The sequence below is a fragment of the Apis florea genome, unplaced genomic scaffold (genome assembly GCF_048593485.1).
Source record: "Apis florea isolate Af1SG1 unplaced genomic scaffold, ASM4859348v1 contig_3571_pilon, whole genome shotgun sequence".
NCBI classification, from domain to species: Eukaryota; Metazoa; Arthropoda; class Insecta; order Hymenoptera; family Apidae; genus Apis; species Apis florea.
Window position 1 is genome coordinate 1 of NW_028256783.1, and position 15,543 is coordinate 15,543.

The 15,543-nt window shown below is 19.7% G+C and overlaps 1 protein-coding gene across 1 annotated transcript; it reads left to right on the top strand.

Moving 5' to 3' along the window:
• Positions 1-5,788: 5,788 nt before the first annotated feature.
• On the top strand, positions 5,789-7,084 carry LOC105736875 (uncharacterized; the record flags this gene model as incomplete). Its single annotated transcript, XM_031919979.2, has 1 exon — positions 5,789-7,084. A coding segment is annotated over one exon (1,296 nt), but the record flags the coding sequence as incomplete, so codon positions are not given.
• Between the last annotated feature and the right edge of the window lie 8,459 nt (positions 7,085-15,543).

Consider the following 15,543-nt stretch of genomic DNA (forward strand, 5'->3'; position numbering starts at 1 on the left):
TACAATATTATGGCATGAGAAACTTCTCGTTTTGTAGAGAAGTCTATTGTCATATAACTCCGCTTCTCTTAATTTTGTAATAATATCGTCTGATGTTTATTTAGTTCGAACAAATTTCGTGATTTGAAAGAATAAGTTCAGAACTAAAGTGATGTCCTCCAACTAAAACTTATTGTACAAGAAAAATTTCATTCCATCAGATTTTCTGTGAGGTCAGGAATCGAACTCAGGTCTTCTTGTTTTGTAGATGGCTATTCTAGCCATTAAGCTAACGAGAATAGAATGGTTAGCTTTGTTATTTTAATCTATATAAGTTACGTAACAAATATAACATAAATAGAATGTGTAATAAATGCTCATAAGAAAAACAAATTTTTTTTCAACAAAATAATTCTAAATCTCACGGAAATCACGTGGCAAGACAGAATTATTAATTATAATATATTATATATATATAATTATATTATATATAATATATATTATTGGATAAATCTGATACGACGAAATTATTTTATTTTTAATTATTTTACACTTTCAGGGCGGACATGTATTTTTAATTTTTCCTGAAGCTATTATTGATGGAAATTATATGTATCTATATCATATGTTTTTATATTAAAAATACTGTAATATAATTGGCGTAGATATATATATATATAATTCTATGCGAAACATTATTATTTTACGCTTATCTAGAATATTTAACATTATCCACACTATATACTAAAAAAGTTAAAGCAAATATAGATCTGCTATAAAAATACGTTCCATTAGGTAGCAACTAAATTTTTAATATTCTCTATCGATTAATTATATGACAATATAATATATACTCGTATATTATTTAATTAATACATTTATAACTGATCAATTTTGCACTCTAAAAATCACTTTGTAGGATTATATACGAATGTTAAAAATGTAAGATATATTTGGAGAGTGATATTCTAATTCTAGACATCAAAACGATAAAAAAAATTCATATACACATATGTCTAATAAGACTTAATTAACGAGCATTTTAAGTTTGAATTAGATAAAGTGAGATAGTGAAAGAACGAGAACTGGATGCGCGGCAGTATTGCAATTTCGCTTGTGTAATACAGCTTCTTTGATGAAAGTAAATACAGTCATATCTTTTTATATATTTTTTTATATATAATTTTTATTTTTTATTAATTATTTTTCGCAAATACTTGAAAAATTATGGTTGAGTTATGACTATTTTGTATCAGAAAAATATTCTGTATAATGTTATATATAATGTATGTAATATATGTTATTTTATCCTGTATAAATTATTTAAAAATCATCAAAATTGATGAAATGTGAGTTTTTCTATATCATTATAAAGTAAAAATGTGAGAGCGTTTCCATTTCTTCCTCCACATCCCTATTTGCATATAATCTAAACTTAATTCAATGAATAAAAATATATCATAAATATTAAAAATATATTGATGTATATTGATAATATTGATAATATAATATATCAAATAATTTCATTCATTTTGTATAAGATAATCATATGTAAAGATCTGTAAGTATCTCTATATACTCGATATGAGAAAGGGAATCCAATGATATACATGTTTTTATGCGGAAACTTAGAGTTTTATTTAAATTAGATTAGATTAAATGATGAATTCGAGAGAGAAAATTCGAAAATTAAAAATATATAAAACTCAAATTATGCTCATTTAACTATTCATATTCAACAAATTCGTTAATTTTAAAATTGATATAAATAGAAAATTGAGATCTGTTGGTAAATTTTCTTCTATGTAAATCTAAATGAAATAAAATAAAAAAAAATTTGTTTTCTAATTTTCTATAGTTTCTACACAAAATTTTTCAGCATAGTTACATTTTTCTATTGATGTTGTAAATGATATTTTGTTTAGGAATCACTCACCTTGAATATAATGAAATCTAGCAAATATATTTTTGTAAATATTTTATAAATTAAGATAAAAAATTGAAAATGATCTACGAATTGGTCTAAGGAAATATATGTATAAAGAATATATGTATAAGAAAAAATTAAAATTAATAAAAATCATATTTTTGATGTCTTAAAATTATTGAAATTATGAGAATTAGTGAGATATATTGTTTTAAATAATTATCTTATAATCTTTGAATAATTATTTTGTAATCATTTCGTACATTTTTATCTAATTTTTATCTAAATACTAAAAATCTTGATTAATTTTATTTAATTTCTTTAATTTAAAGTTTTATAAAATTCGTTATTTTTTTCCTTTATTTTTTATTCGTTAATCATATGTTATAAAACTCGTTGTTATAATGAATCATAGAAACTATTCCAGTTTATCCTATTTAAAATATGATTCAATATTAATTCTTTTCAATGATTTCTATAGTTTTTAATCATATTGTTACAAACAGTTATATTTTTATATAATTTTAATTGTGTCAATTTTTGTTATCATCAATTGTAACTCATAAATTTAATTGATTGTAATGATTGTTAACATTCGTAATTGTTCGTAACATGATTTGTAATAATATATAATAAGTAAATATAAGATGATAGAATGATATTATACAATGATTCAGCATTATTATATTATTCACAACTGTCATTAGTAAAATTTTTTATGTTCCTTATGTGTTAAATTTCATTAAATATTGTTTGCAATTATTTATTTATTTTTTATTCTAAAAATTTTGCAAAAATAAAGGCTCTGCAAAATTATCTTACATTATCTATAATCAGTATAAAAAAATATAAATTTTATCTTCAATAATCATATACTCTATATATATTTCATATAATCATATACTTTATATATATGTATATATATTTCTAACACTTCATTTATTCTATTTAAGTTTTGAATTCCTTTGACACGTTAATGTTAATTTTTTAAATTATACATCCAATATTCCAAGAAAACTTTTTTTTGTAGTTAACCATATGTTAAATAAAAATTGTTATTTCTTATATCATATATCTATATATCTTATATCATTATATTTTTTATTTTTTCTATTATCTCTTTCGTCACAGAGTATTGTAATATGCAATTCATATGCAATACTGATATGTTTAAATTATTATAATATAATCAAAAAGCAATGCATGTTTTACATATCTTAATGAAATTATTGAATAGACAAAATATTTTAAAATATTAAATTGTTTTTAAATTGTTCTTGCGTTATAGTATTGGAAAGCTTCTTTTTAAATTGTTTTTGAACAATTTTACTGAAATTCTTAGATTATATCTGAACGTTTATTCTACAAAAATTGTACCTTTTATATTCTTACAATGTTTCTTCTCTATATTTTCGTTTAAGAAAATTAGATGATGAATTTAAATTGCTTATTTTTCATAATATAAAGCAATGATTTTATCTTATGGAACACCATAGGAAAAACTGCAGTTGTTATATTTAAAAATTTTATCTTATGAAGTAAGAATGCATGCAAGAGATGTCACATGATGAGACTTGGCTTTGATAAAAGCTTGATCATGTGTTCTAGCAATAGCAATGGAAAGGTCACATATTCTCTTTCTGTGGAAATTTGCCGCAAGAGAATTGAGATACTTTAAGTATTAAAAGTGGATAGCATAGATAATTTTAGGCCTGAGCTTAGAAAATATTTTCTTGTGAAATTTCTTACGTGCTTTATAATTTGTCTTTCACAAAAAATGTATTTCGCAAGAATATCTAGTTTCATGCATTTAAATGTTGAATATAAATTTGTCATATTGAACTATTTCCTTTTTTTTGTGATAATTCAATTTTGAGTTTCTTTTTTAGAATTCATAAGTTAATCAATGTCATAGATAATTTCACTATTAGACTTCTGTTTGAGATCAATAAAGAAAAAACAAGAGTTTTGCGTAATTCTGTATCTTATATTATTAATAGTGATTATCTAAGAATTTTTTTTTAATTTCTTTAGATCTACTGATTAATGTAAGTTGTATATTAATAAAATTTCACAGAAAGATTTTTCCTATTTCAGTTAGAAAATATAAAATTTTGCATTCTGAATTTTTAGCAGTTTTGTTATTTTTCGTGTGTATTAAAATTAGTTGATATTATTTTGATCTTTTATCTTAAATTCATTTTTATTACGATAATTTTTAATTATTTCTATATTTTTGAATTTTTATTAGTTTGAACTGATTTCTTGCCGAAAACTTTCTTTTGCGGAAATACATATGGATTAATTTTATTATCACGGTATTGATGGATTGTAAGTTTGTTTTGATGCATACTTAATCACTCGCTAAATATAGGATATTACCATACATCTAAATTATTTTATTTTGAAAAAAAACTGATATTACAATTTATTTGTTAATGATGGTGGCAAAGTTCATAAAAAGTAACAGATACAACTATACATTAAATTGCTGAAGTTACACATTTCGAGTATAAATTAAACATCTTAATCCTTTTGTAACTAGTCTTTCTTCACTCGATTCTCTCTGTGCATATTTATTAATTGATTTATTTGCAATTCAATATGGTATGTGTAAATAAATATTTTTTAATTCTTTTTCGATTTGTCATATTACTTTAATATTTTATGAAACAAATGTTTTGATTTAAAATTATATCTTTATTAACAAACTTATCGATATCTTCATAAATTTTTATTAGAGAATGAAATTTTAAACAACTTTTATATATGTATATATCGTTGAAAAATCTTAGTTTTCGATATATTTGCAAAAAATCTTAATATAATTTTTTTCTATAAAATTCTCAATTTTAAACAAAATTTCGTCAATATGTGTTCTATGATAAGAAGAAAAAAATATTATATAGAAATATAATAGGCCTTCAAACGCTTTATAAAAAAAGTTATTTAATATAAAAATTAAAATAGAATTCTTTATGTTTTGATTTCAAAATTGGATTCTTCGTTTCAAAAAAGTTTGGTACTTTTAGGAGATTGAGTTTGTTACTCTTCAATTCTTATTTACTCTTAATGATTCTTATTTTGTTTCGGTTCACTAAATGCATCATGAATTTCTTTGCATCAGTTCTTGCCTCTTGTATTTTAATTGATTATTGTATGATTATCATTTTTTGTTCTTCATAAATAAAATTCTGATTACGATTTCGCAAATATCTTCCTCGATCGATTCATCTCTCGTGATAATTTTTATATTTTTCGTTTTATATTAACTTTTTTAAAGCATTTGTAACCTATATTTATGCTTTTTTTTTCTTCCTTTTAGTCATAAAACATATTAACAAAATTTGCTCTTTTAAAACTGAAATATTTTGATTATATATACGATTGCAATAGCATATACATTAGCACGATCGTAAATTTTTTATTGTTTCTATAATAACAATGATTAGCGTCTAAAATATATAGCGAGTGAACTGATATCAGAAAGTTACTTCCTCATAGATTTTGATAACTTTAAAATATCTCAAGTTTAGTCTAGCGAACTTAGGAAAATTAAATATAAAATATATATTCTTAGACGACTAAAATCATAATAACCAAAGTTATGATGTATGTATGCACATGTACACGTACACATAGATAAATGAATAATGTCAAGTAATAATAATAAGTATTTTTATATTTTAAGTTGATGGATGGTTATAAGTATAAAAATTATTAAAAATTTCTTTCCATAATATATATAAAATCTATGAAAACGTTCATACATCGAACTCTTTTTCTTTTTTTTTTTATTATAAACAACATATCGATATATAATACGAAATATATGATGCAATATGTAAACGTTATTATTATAAGTATTTTTTGCTTTTTCAGATTCAATACAAACATATTTTACTTATTTTGATTTTTGTCATCACAAAATGTAAAGGTAATCCAAAAATTTCATGGGACTCAAATATTATAAGTCAAAATTTAGATAAAATGATACTTGACAAAGAATATTTTGTAACATGTAATTATGAAGAAATTGTAAATTTGGAAGGACTTCAATTAAAGTATATACCAAGAGAATTTATTAAAAGTAAAACAATAGAAGCAATTTCATTACAGAATAATGAAATAAATGAAATCCCAAGTGATTTATTTCATAATACTCCAAATTTAAAGTGTTTAAATCTCGCAGAAAATAAAATTTTATTCAAACATTTTCAATTGGAACATGATCGTTTAAAAATATTAATTCTTGATTATCAAGCTGAAACAGAACCGAATGAAATATTCGTGATTCCGCAAGAAAATGAAACGAAAGTAAGATTTCCAAATTTGGAAACATTATCCTGGAGATATATTAAATACGATATTTTTAGTTCCACATTATTCCCAATGATAAAGAATATTTATTTATCTGATTCTAATTTGATATACGTAGCAAATAATATGACTCATCTTTTCCCGTATTTGAAAAATATTCATTTAGAAAATAACATGATTGAAGAATTAATTGCAGACGATTTTAGAAATGTAGAATCTTTATATTTGGATAAAAATCCTCTCAAACATCTATGGTTTAATATAGAACATACAAATTTAAAAATTCTCTCACTATCGAATTCTTTGAATGAGATAGATATTTCAAACATGAATATTCCATCATTAAAAACGCTAGATTTATCACAAAATCAGATTGGTTCTATACATGAACAAATGTTCAAAAATATGCCATTTTTAGAAGATTTAATTTTAAGTGAAAATGAATTATTAAAATTTCCAAATTTATTTTATTTAAATAATTTGAAAAGATTATCATTGGCTTACAATTTAATTAGCGAGATAGAAAATACAAGTTGGTTGAATTCTCTAAAAATATTAAATTTACAAGGAAATCGCATAAGTAATATCGACAAAATGGCATTTTTAAAACTTACAGAATTAGAATTTTTAGATATATCAAAAAACAAATTACAGTCATTATCATTAGATTGGCATGATAATTTATCAAAATTAAAATATCTCAATTTAGAGTCAAATTATTTTGTAAATATACAAGATATGAAACTCAATGCACTAATTAATTTACGACAACTTTACATTAAAAATAATTATATTGTATCTATAGATTCAAATACTTTACAAATTTTACCACATAAATGTACCATATATGTGCTTTGAACATCTAATTCCATTATTTATTTGGCAGTACTATAGATCATATAATATAATATAATTATATTATATTATTGCATTTATTGTAATATGTAATAATAATAAATAGTGTTACATGATCTTATTTGTAAATGTGATGCATTCGACGAATGTGTATAGTTATTTGTAATTGTTACTGTATTATTATTTGTAGTTTTTTTTATGAATGTAATATAATAAATTAATAAATTTATAATAATATAATAAATTAATAAATTTATAATAATATAATAAATTTTCCGAATCAATCAATCAGACTCTTCGTCTGCATTCCTTTCGTCTGCCATTTTATAAACAATATCTAATATATATTCGAACCTTTATGCCTTTTCTGTAGATTGTTAATATATTTGTATATTTGATGAATTGATTCTAAATAAAATATTAATAATATAAACATTAAAATGATATATTATGATATATAATATGATATATTGTACAAATGAGAAAAATGTCAGAGTAATTATTTGGAATAGAAAAATTTCTCATCAATTTCGATATTTTCGGTTGTGTTATTAAGAACATTGTTCTGAACAATTATTTTCTAACAATTATGTTACTGCCGTTCAGTTTTAATTTTTAAAATATTTGCAAAAAATATTAGTTCTATTGAATAAAATTTTGTCTATATATATGTTTTTGTCACAATATATCAATATACTTATTTATAAATTATCTATAAACATATTGTAACGTGCAAAAGCACAGTGAAAAAAAAACAAATTTACTTAACTAAAAATTAATTTTTTAAAGTTTTTAAATAAATAAAATTGACTTAAAGAAAAATATTTATAACAAAACAATAACAAATAACAAATTCTATTTTTTTGAAGTTTTTTCTTTTTACGCTTAAACTTTAAACTGATAAAAAATTTAATTAATCTAAATTACTTTAGATTAAATTAAATTAATAAAATAAAATTAAAGAAGCAATATTTTTTGTTTATTTTTTTAGATAATTAAATTTTTTTAGAATAAAATAAATTAAATATAGCACAGAAATATTTATTTTAAATTAATTAATCTTTAACAATGTCTTCATATTATATAGATTTTATCAAATAAAAATTATTCTATTATATTCTAGAATATATTCCATTTTATTCTATTCTATTTTTCTATCATTCTATTCTATATATCTCTGATCACTTTGCAAAAAATAATAATTAAGCTATTTTCAAGTAATATAAAAATTTAAAGAAAATTATTTAGACCATGATGTAATAATAATTGATAATAAATTATTATATAACTAATGAAGAACATTTTTAATTTTATTAAAAATTTATTAAAAAAAATATATTTGTTCAAAATTTATAGATTTTTAACTTATAAATTGAAATGTTTCTGATTATTTCATATGGCGACTTAAATCCATAAAATTGAAATTTAAAAACTAAAATAATTTTTGAACAATAATAATTATAATAATTGAAGTTAAAATAATAGTATACAATTAGTACTCATTATTGTAATTTCTATCGTCTAAGAATAGTTATATTTTATGTTAGCATTCCCATTTGAAATAGAAATATAAAACATGGTCGATTTCTATTAAATAAAAAAGTGAATATTATATATAAAATATGTTTGTTATTAGTAAAAAATAGTTAATGAAGAAATAAATATTATTTTTTTTTCTAAACAATTCAATGAATAAAACCAATTTTAAATTGGCTTCTATTATTATGTAAGTTTTTCCTGATGTGTACCTTTTGCAAAAAGTATTTAAAACATAATTTTATGATAAATAAACAATAAAACAATATCTAGTATAATGTACAACATTTAAATATTTGATAAACGTTTAAACTTCGATTATCACAGTCACATGTTTATATTTTTATTTATCATAATTTTATATAATATTATATAATTAATATAATACATAATTTTTGTACATAATTTTATATAAAATGAGAACGGAAGTTGTTGTGTGCAATAGTTTTTTTAACCTTGTGACTTGTGAGCAACGAAAGATAACTTTTGCAGAATGATATATGTTTAATTTTACTTCAAACTATTCAAACAAAATGACAAACAAACAATAACATTTGTATTTTTTTCTATTTTTTTTTCAACGTAAATAAATATATTCAGTGACTCGAGTTAATATTAAAAAATCATGGATTATTGTTTTATATATTATTTATTTAATATATGAAAAAAATTTATATTTATTATTTATATAAATTTATTACATGAAACAAATGTAATAACATTGGAATATGTGGGAGAAAATTTTAGTTATACGTGTAAATGTATTGATCGACATTAGTTTTTTAAGACAAATAAATTTGCAATGACATCACAAAAGATAATAAAAATGATAAGGACAAGTCTCTTTAGATCTTAGTGGATCACTTTAACTAAATAAATACATATTGGACCAATTAATTGTAAATCAATTTGAATTTAACGCAGTATGTTTTTAACTAAATGAAATTTAAAAGAAGAGAAAAGATTCCTAAATATAAAATTTTAGATATTTATTAATTTTGGTATTAATAAGAAATTTTTGACATAATATATTGAATTCTGCCTATATGTCCTTGGTAATGTATGCTTCAGCATGCGACCGCTTATCTATTTCATATTTTTATAAATATATATGAGTGTCTAAAACTAATATAATAAGTAAATCGTTAACTTATTTCCTTATAGATTATATTGGAAATTTTTCATGGATTATAATTACAATGATACTAAAAAATAATATTTATAACTTCAATTGTTCAAGAGTTGTTTTATATTTTATTTTCAAGTTTGGTATTAGATTTGAAATATTTTAAATTCATTATAATTCATGAAGAAATATGTTTTTTGATTAATCTACTCATTATATATTTTAGACACCTATGCATTATTTATAGAAACAATCGATAAGCGATGCATTTATTGTTAAGAAGATGCTTATATAAGCAAAATTCAATATATTATACTAAAAATTTTTTATTAATATCTCGCAAATTAATAAAAAATTGGAAGTTAAAATTTTATATTTACAACTCCTTCTTCTTCTCAAAATTTCAGGTCATTTCAGTTCAGTTTGACCAAGTATACTTATCTTTATTTGCTAATTTCTCAATATGAGTCAATAAGCTAATATATCCATTTGCTGATATTCGCCTACAAATTTTATTGATCATGAAGGACATCGAAATAATAATAATCTTTCTGTTATGTGATTGTAATCATTATTAATTATTTTTGAACATATAAATATTGGCTTATTAATCTTCTTTGATTTATTATCTTTTGACTTAGGGAACAAAGATGGACAAGATGAGCTATGACCAATGATGGCATATCTAATATTAATTAATTACTTACATGTTGGAATTAGTAACATAGCGTATATTCAAGCATATTGAACCAACATGTAGCGTAATTACGATCGCAAATTCAAGGAAATTTACTGCTGTAGTTTTAAATATTTAGATAAAATTGCTATAAAATTACTTTTTCACCAATTTTAATAATTTCTAAAATGTATAATAAATTTTCGTTTTTGTATTTTTTTTTTAAATCGAAATATTCATTGCTATTTATATATATTGCTAAATTAAAAAAACTTTCCTATTTGAAACATAAACATAAAAAATAAAAACTGACTAACGATAACAATTCTAAATATATTACTTTATATTATTTGTGTTATAGAAAAAAAATTTGTACAGTACGATTTCCTATAACACGATTCATACAACATATCATATAACGTATAAACTTGTTTATATAAGAACTTATACATTATAGAGGATGAGCTTCTAAACAACTCTTTCATGTATATATGTAACTGATGATTGGTTTTAATTTTCGAAATATTTGCAAAAAAATTAAGTAATTATATATAAAAGAGTCTCTTTATCGATTTTTTAATATATTATAGAAATAAATAAAAAAGATTTTAAACAACTTTTTCTAATACATATGTATAACTGCTGCTCAGCTTTAACTTTTAAGATAAAAATTACTACTACTACTTGGAACTTCTCTTACATGTATATATCCACGATTATATGTATGTAAGCATGCTATCGCTATTTATTTACAAACACATCGCGAGCATTCAAAATATATAATGGATGAATTGATCAAATAATATTATCAATAATATTATCAATCATATAATATTAAAAATTGCATATGTATAGAATTGAAAACATGATTTCAAAAATAATTTCAAGTCAATCTTTTTTCATTGGCTATATCGAATTAATATAAGATTTGAAAAATTCCACTAAAAGAATAGAAGAATAGAAGAAAGTAAATAGTAGTTATACTTGATATAGAAATGGAAATAGAGGAACTGAATTTTGTATTGTATTATATTATGTTAATAAGATCTTCAAGTTTCAAAATTTATAGTATACTCTAGAAATTAATTTAATGCTAATATAGCGTGACTTACATGCAGAATTGCTAAATACTGGGACTATAATATTGCATGTTATTTTCTCACTCAACAAACTATTGTTTCTTATGATTCTTTTATATTGTTACTCTCTGACGTCACTAATAGCCATTTTGTCTCGATATTTGGCAACTCTGATTACACGTGTATGTTCCTGTTTTTGATTATTTTAATTCTTTTTAAAATATATACTATGTATTTGTGTATAAGTTTTATAATTTCATTTTTAAATTAAAAAAATGTTAATTTGCATAATAAAAAAATTAAATACTATTGTAAATATAAAATTTTCTTAAGAACAAAGAAAACAAAAAAATTATTTTTCATATGTAAGTATTAATAATGATAATTTTTCACAATATTTGAAATTACGAATCTAGAATTCAATATAATTATATATACAGAAGTGTAATTTAAATTTTTTAAAATTCTTTTTAAAATTCTTTTAAAAAAATAAGAAATTCAATTGCTGTTGACTATTACTATTGGTTTATATGAACCATCTTTTCTTACACATGCTATGAAGCTTGTTATTTTATATTAGAAATATATAAATTTTGATGTATTTTTCTTACTGTATATAGTATTGAAACCAAATGATATATTTTTTTATATATAATATTTCATATATATATAAATATATATGAGTATCTATTAATTATATTATTAAATATATTTGCAAATTTGAAAATAAACTTTCATACAAATATAGAATAAGAAATGAATGCTCATAAATATTAAATTATTCATTTCTCTTTTATAAATTTATATATTATTCTTGTATATCTGTAAAATCTACATCTATAAAATCATAACAAATACTATGAAACGATATGAAACTTGTTTTAAATAATAGATTTATATTAAGAAAATATTTTTATTGTTACATATTTTTACATATATTATTATATATATTTAAAATTAATAAAACAGTATTTCTGTGCTTATTTAAATACTTTTATTGATATATTATATAATATGATAAGCTAAAATATAATATTTTTTGATTGTCTCAAAGATTTGCCAAAAAGATAAATGTTTAATGAATACAATTTCATTAAATGAAGTAGTACTTATATTATTAATAAAAAATTAAAAATTGAATTCATTATCTCTAACAATGAAACAAAAAATAAATATATAGATTTTTATTTTTTAGAGGAAATAGAATAATTTATATATTATATCATATCATAGTATAACAACAAACATGCATATTTTCTTGTTATACTTAATTAGAAGAAATGAGTTTACTCAAATAGAGATATTTTTAATAAATAAATTTATATATTTTATTGAAATACTATCTATTATATCATAAAAGAATTAAAAAAATTCATTAAATATAAAAAGAAAATATAAGTAACAACTAAAGTTAATGAAACAAAATAAAATTTTAAAACAGTTTTGTAATTTTGTTTTATAATAACTAACTAAAAATAATATTTGTAAATACTAAAGATATAAGAAAGTTGAGATATTATAAAAGATATAAAGCTATTATATAAAGCTGAATTCAACATTCAGCTTTAAATGTTCACAAAAAGTTTAATATAATCTATATCATATTACTACATATATAAAAAAAATAAGAAAAGTATAAACGACAATGCTTTATATAAATAATAATCTTTGTTTTTCATACAATAAATTTTATATGAATTTTTTTATTTATATGAATTTTATATTAAATTTTATAACAAAATTTAACTAATAATATCTCTTAAAGTAATAATTTTTTGGCATAAATATAAATATATCTTAATACATTGAAATTTGTTTAAATTGAATCAATTGAATATTAAAAATTATATGATTTCATTTAAACAAACAAAAGTCATCTTCATATAATTTTATCTATTAAAATCATATAATATATTCTTTTATAATTAATACCCTTTCGTATTAAATTTCTGAGAACATTTTTTTTTATATGATTTCAATTCCTTGTAAAATATTTTATTATATTCATTTAAATGTTTCATTCTTATAAGAATAAGAAAAATTTAATAAAACTAGAAAATTAATAATAAAACAAATAATCAGATATTAAATCTTTTTTATTAATTTTTTTTATTGATCTATTTATAATAATATCAGAAATCATGTTCTTTTTTAGGTTTTTTTTGATTCTAATTTATTATTAGGATTAATGACATATGATTTATCAATAATGATATATTGTTTAATCAAATCTTTTAATTTAATTTTTTCAATTAATTCAATTTTAATTAAATCTTTTAATTTTTCACAAATATAAAACTGTTACAAATATATAAATTATAAAAATATTTTTTAACTTTGCATTTCAATATTATAAATGTTGCAATGTTATATTTGGTTTTTTCAAATTTTTTATTTATATTTATTTTCAGAGATTTTTGTTTGTTTTTGATGTAATCAAATATTGAACAAAAAATTAAAATTTCTGATTTTTTAGGCAATATACCATTTATAGATCATTTTTAACAATGTAATATAATTTTGCTCTAAGAATTTAATTGCCATAAAGTCAAATGGTTTTTAGTAAAGAAATATAATACTAATTAGTAAAGAAATTAGTAAAGAAATGAATTTTATACTATTTCAAATCTAGCTGAATCTTAAAAATATTTAATTTTATATCTTATAATACTTGGGTCCTTAAAAGTATCTAGTATTGAATCCTTAAAAATATCTAGTGATTGAGTTCTTAAAAGTGTCTAGTATTTAAAAATATTTTTAAAAATATTGAGTATCTTATTGACTTCATGTGATATTATAAAATCTAACATTTTTGCATTTTGCCATTTCATTTAATATTTTATTAATTTGTAAAATATGAAAGAAAATTTATTAAAGAATCTTAAAATATATTGAAATTAATATTAAAATTAATAAAACATTTAACAAAACTTATATTTAATAAATAATAAGCATTGATGAAATTTAATGATCTTGATTTATTAAAAAAGAAATTGATTATAATATTTAATAATCTAATGCATTTAGCGTGCATATTACTTGCAATTGTTTCTAGATATAAGTGGTATATATAGGTAATCATATTATCATTTATTACTTATATTTTACTTATATATATATATATATATATTTTTTTTATATCATTTATATTTTTATATTTTTTATCAGTAATAATATTATTAAAAATCTTGAGTCATCCATTATTCGGAATTATTTTTCCTTTAGTACTTTCCTGCAATTATATTTATCTTATTATTTATGTTGATATATCAAATTTTGAATATTTTAATTTATTTTTAATTTATTCAATACACTATTAATTACAATAGCAAAATAATGTGTTATGATTTTATTTTATTTATTTATTTTTTTTGTAGCACTATTCTTTGTCTTTAAAAAAGTATATTTTAATGCCTAAAAAATTCTTTTATATTGTTGTTATTCACTCATCCATAGTTAAATAGATTTTATTTATTTTTTTTATTTTTTTGTTTGCATAGTATTGAAATTATATCAAATTATATTTTTCAAATATTTCAATTTTTTTTAACAAATTTAATCCTTTGATAAGGATTTTTCATAAATTTTAAAAAACCTTTATCATCAATAGTATTTATCATATATATATATATATATATAATCTATTTTATAGAATATTGTTTAAATTTTTTTAATTTTTTTGAGAATTTTCAACATAATAATAAACATTATTTTCCTTTATCAATTAAATGCATCTAGTTTGAAAAAATGCATACAATTTGTAAAATATATTTAATATATTTAATAAAGTAGAGAATATCTTTACTTCAATGATATTGTATAAAATATATTTTTTCACAAAAATATTTTTAAATAAATAATTATTATTATATTGATAAAGCTATTGTTTTTATAATAAAGTATATTATGATATTGTGTAATTCTTTAATAATGTGCAATGCTTTAATAATGTTGTTTTATTAATAGATAAATCAAAAATATAAATAGGAATAAATTGGAATAAGAGAACAATTAGAAAAAAAGCTGTTGTAGAATAACATTTTTT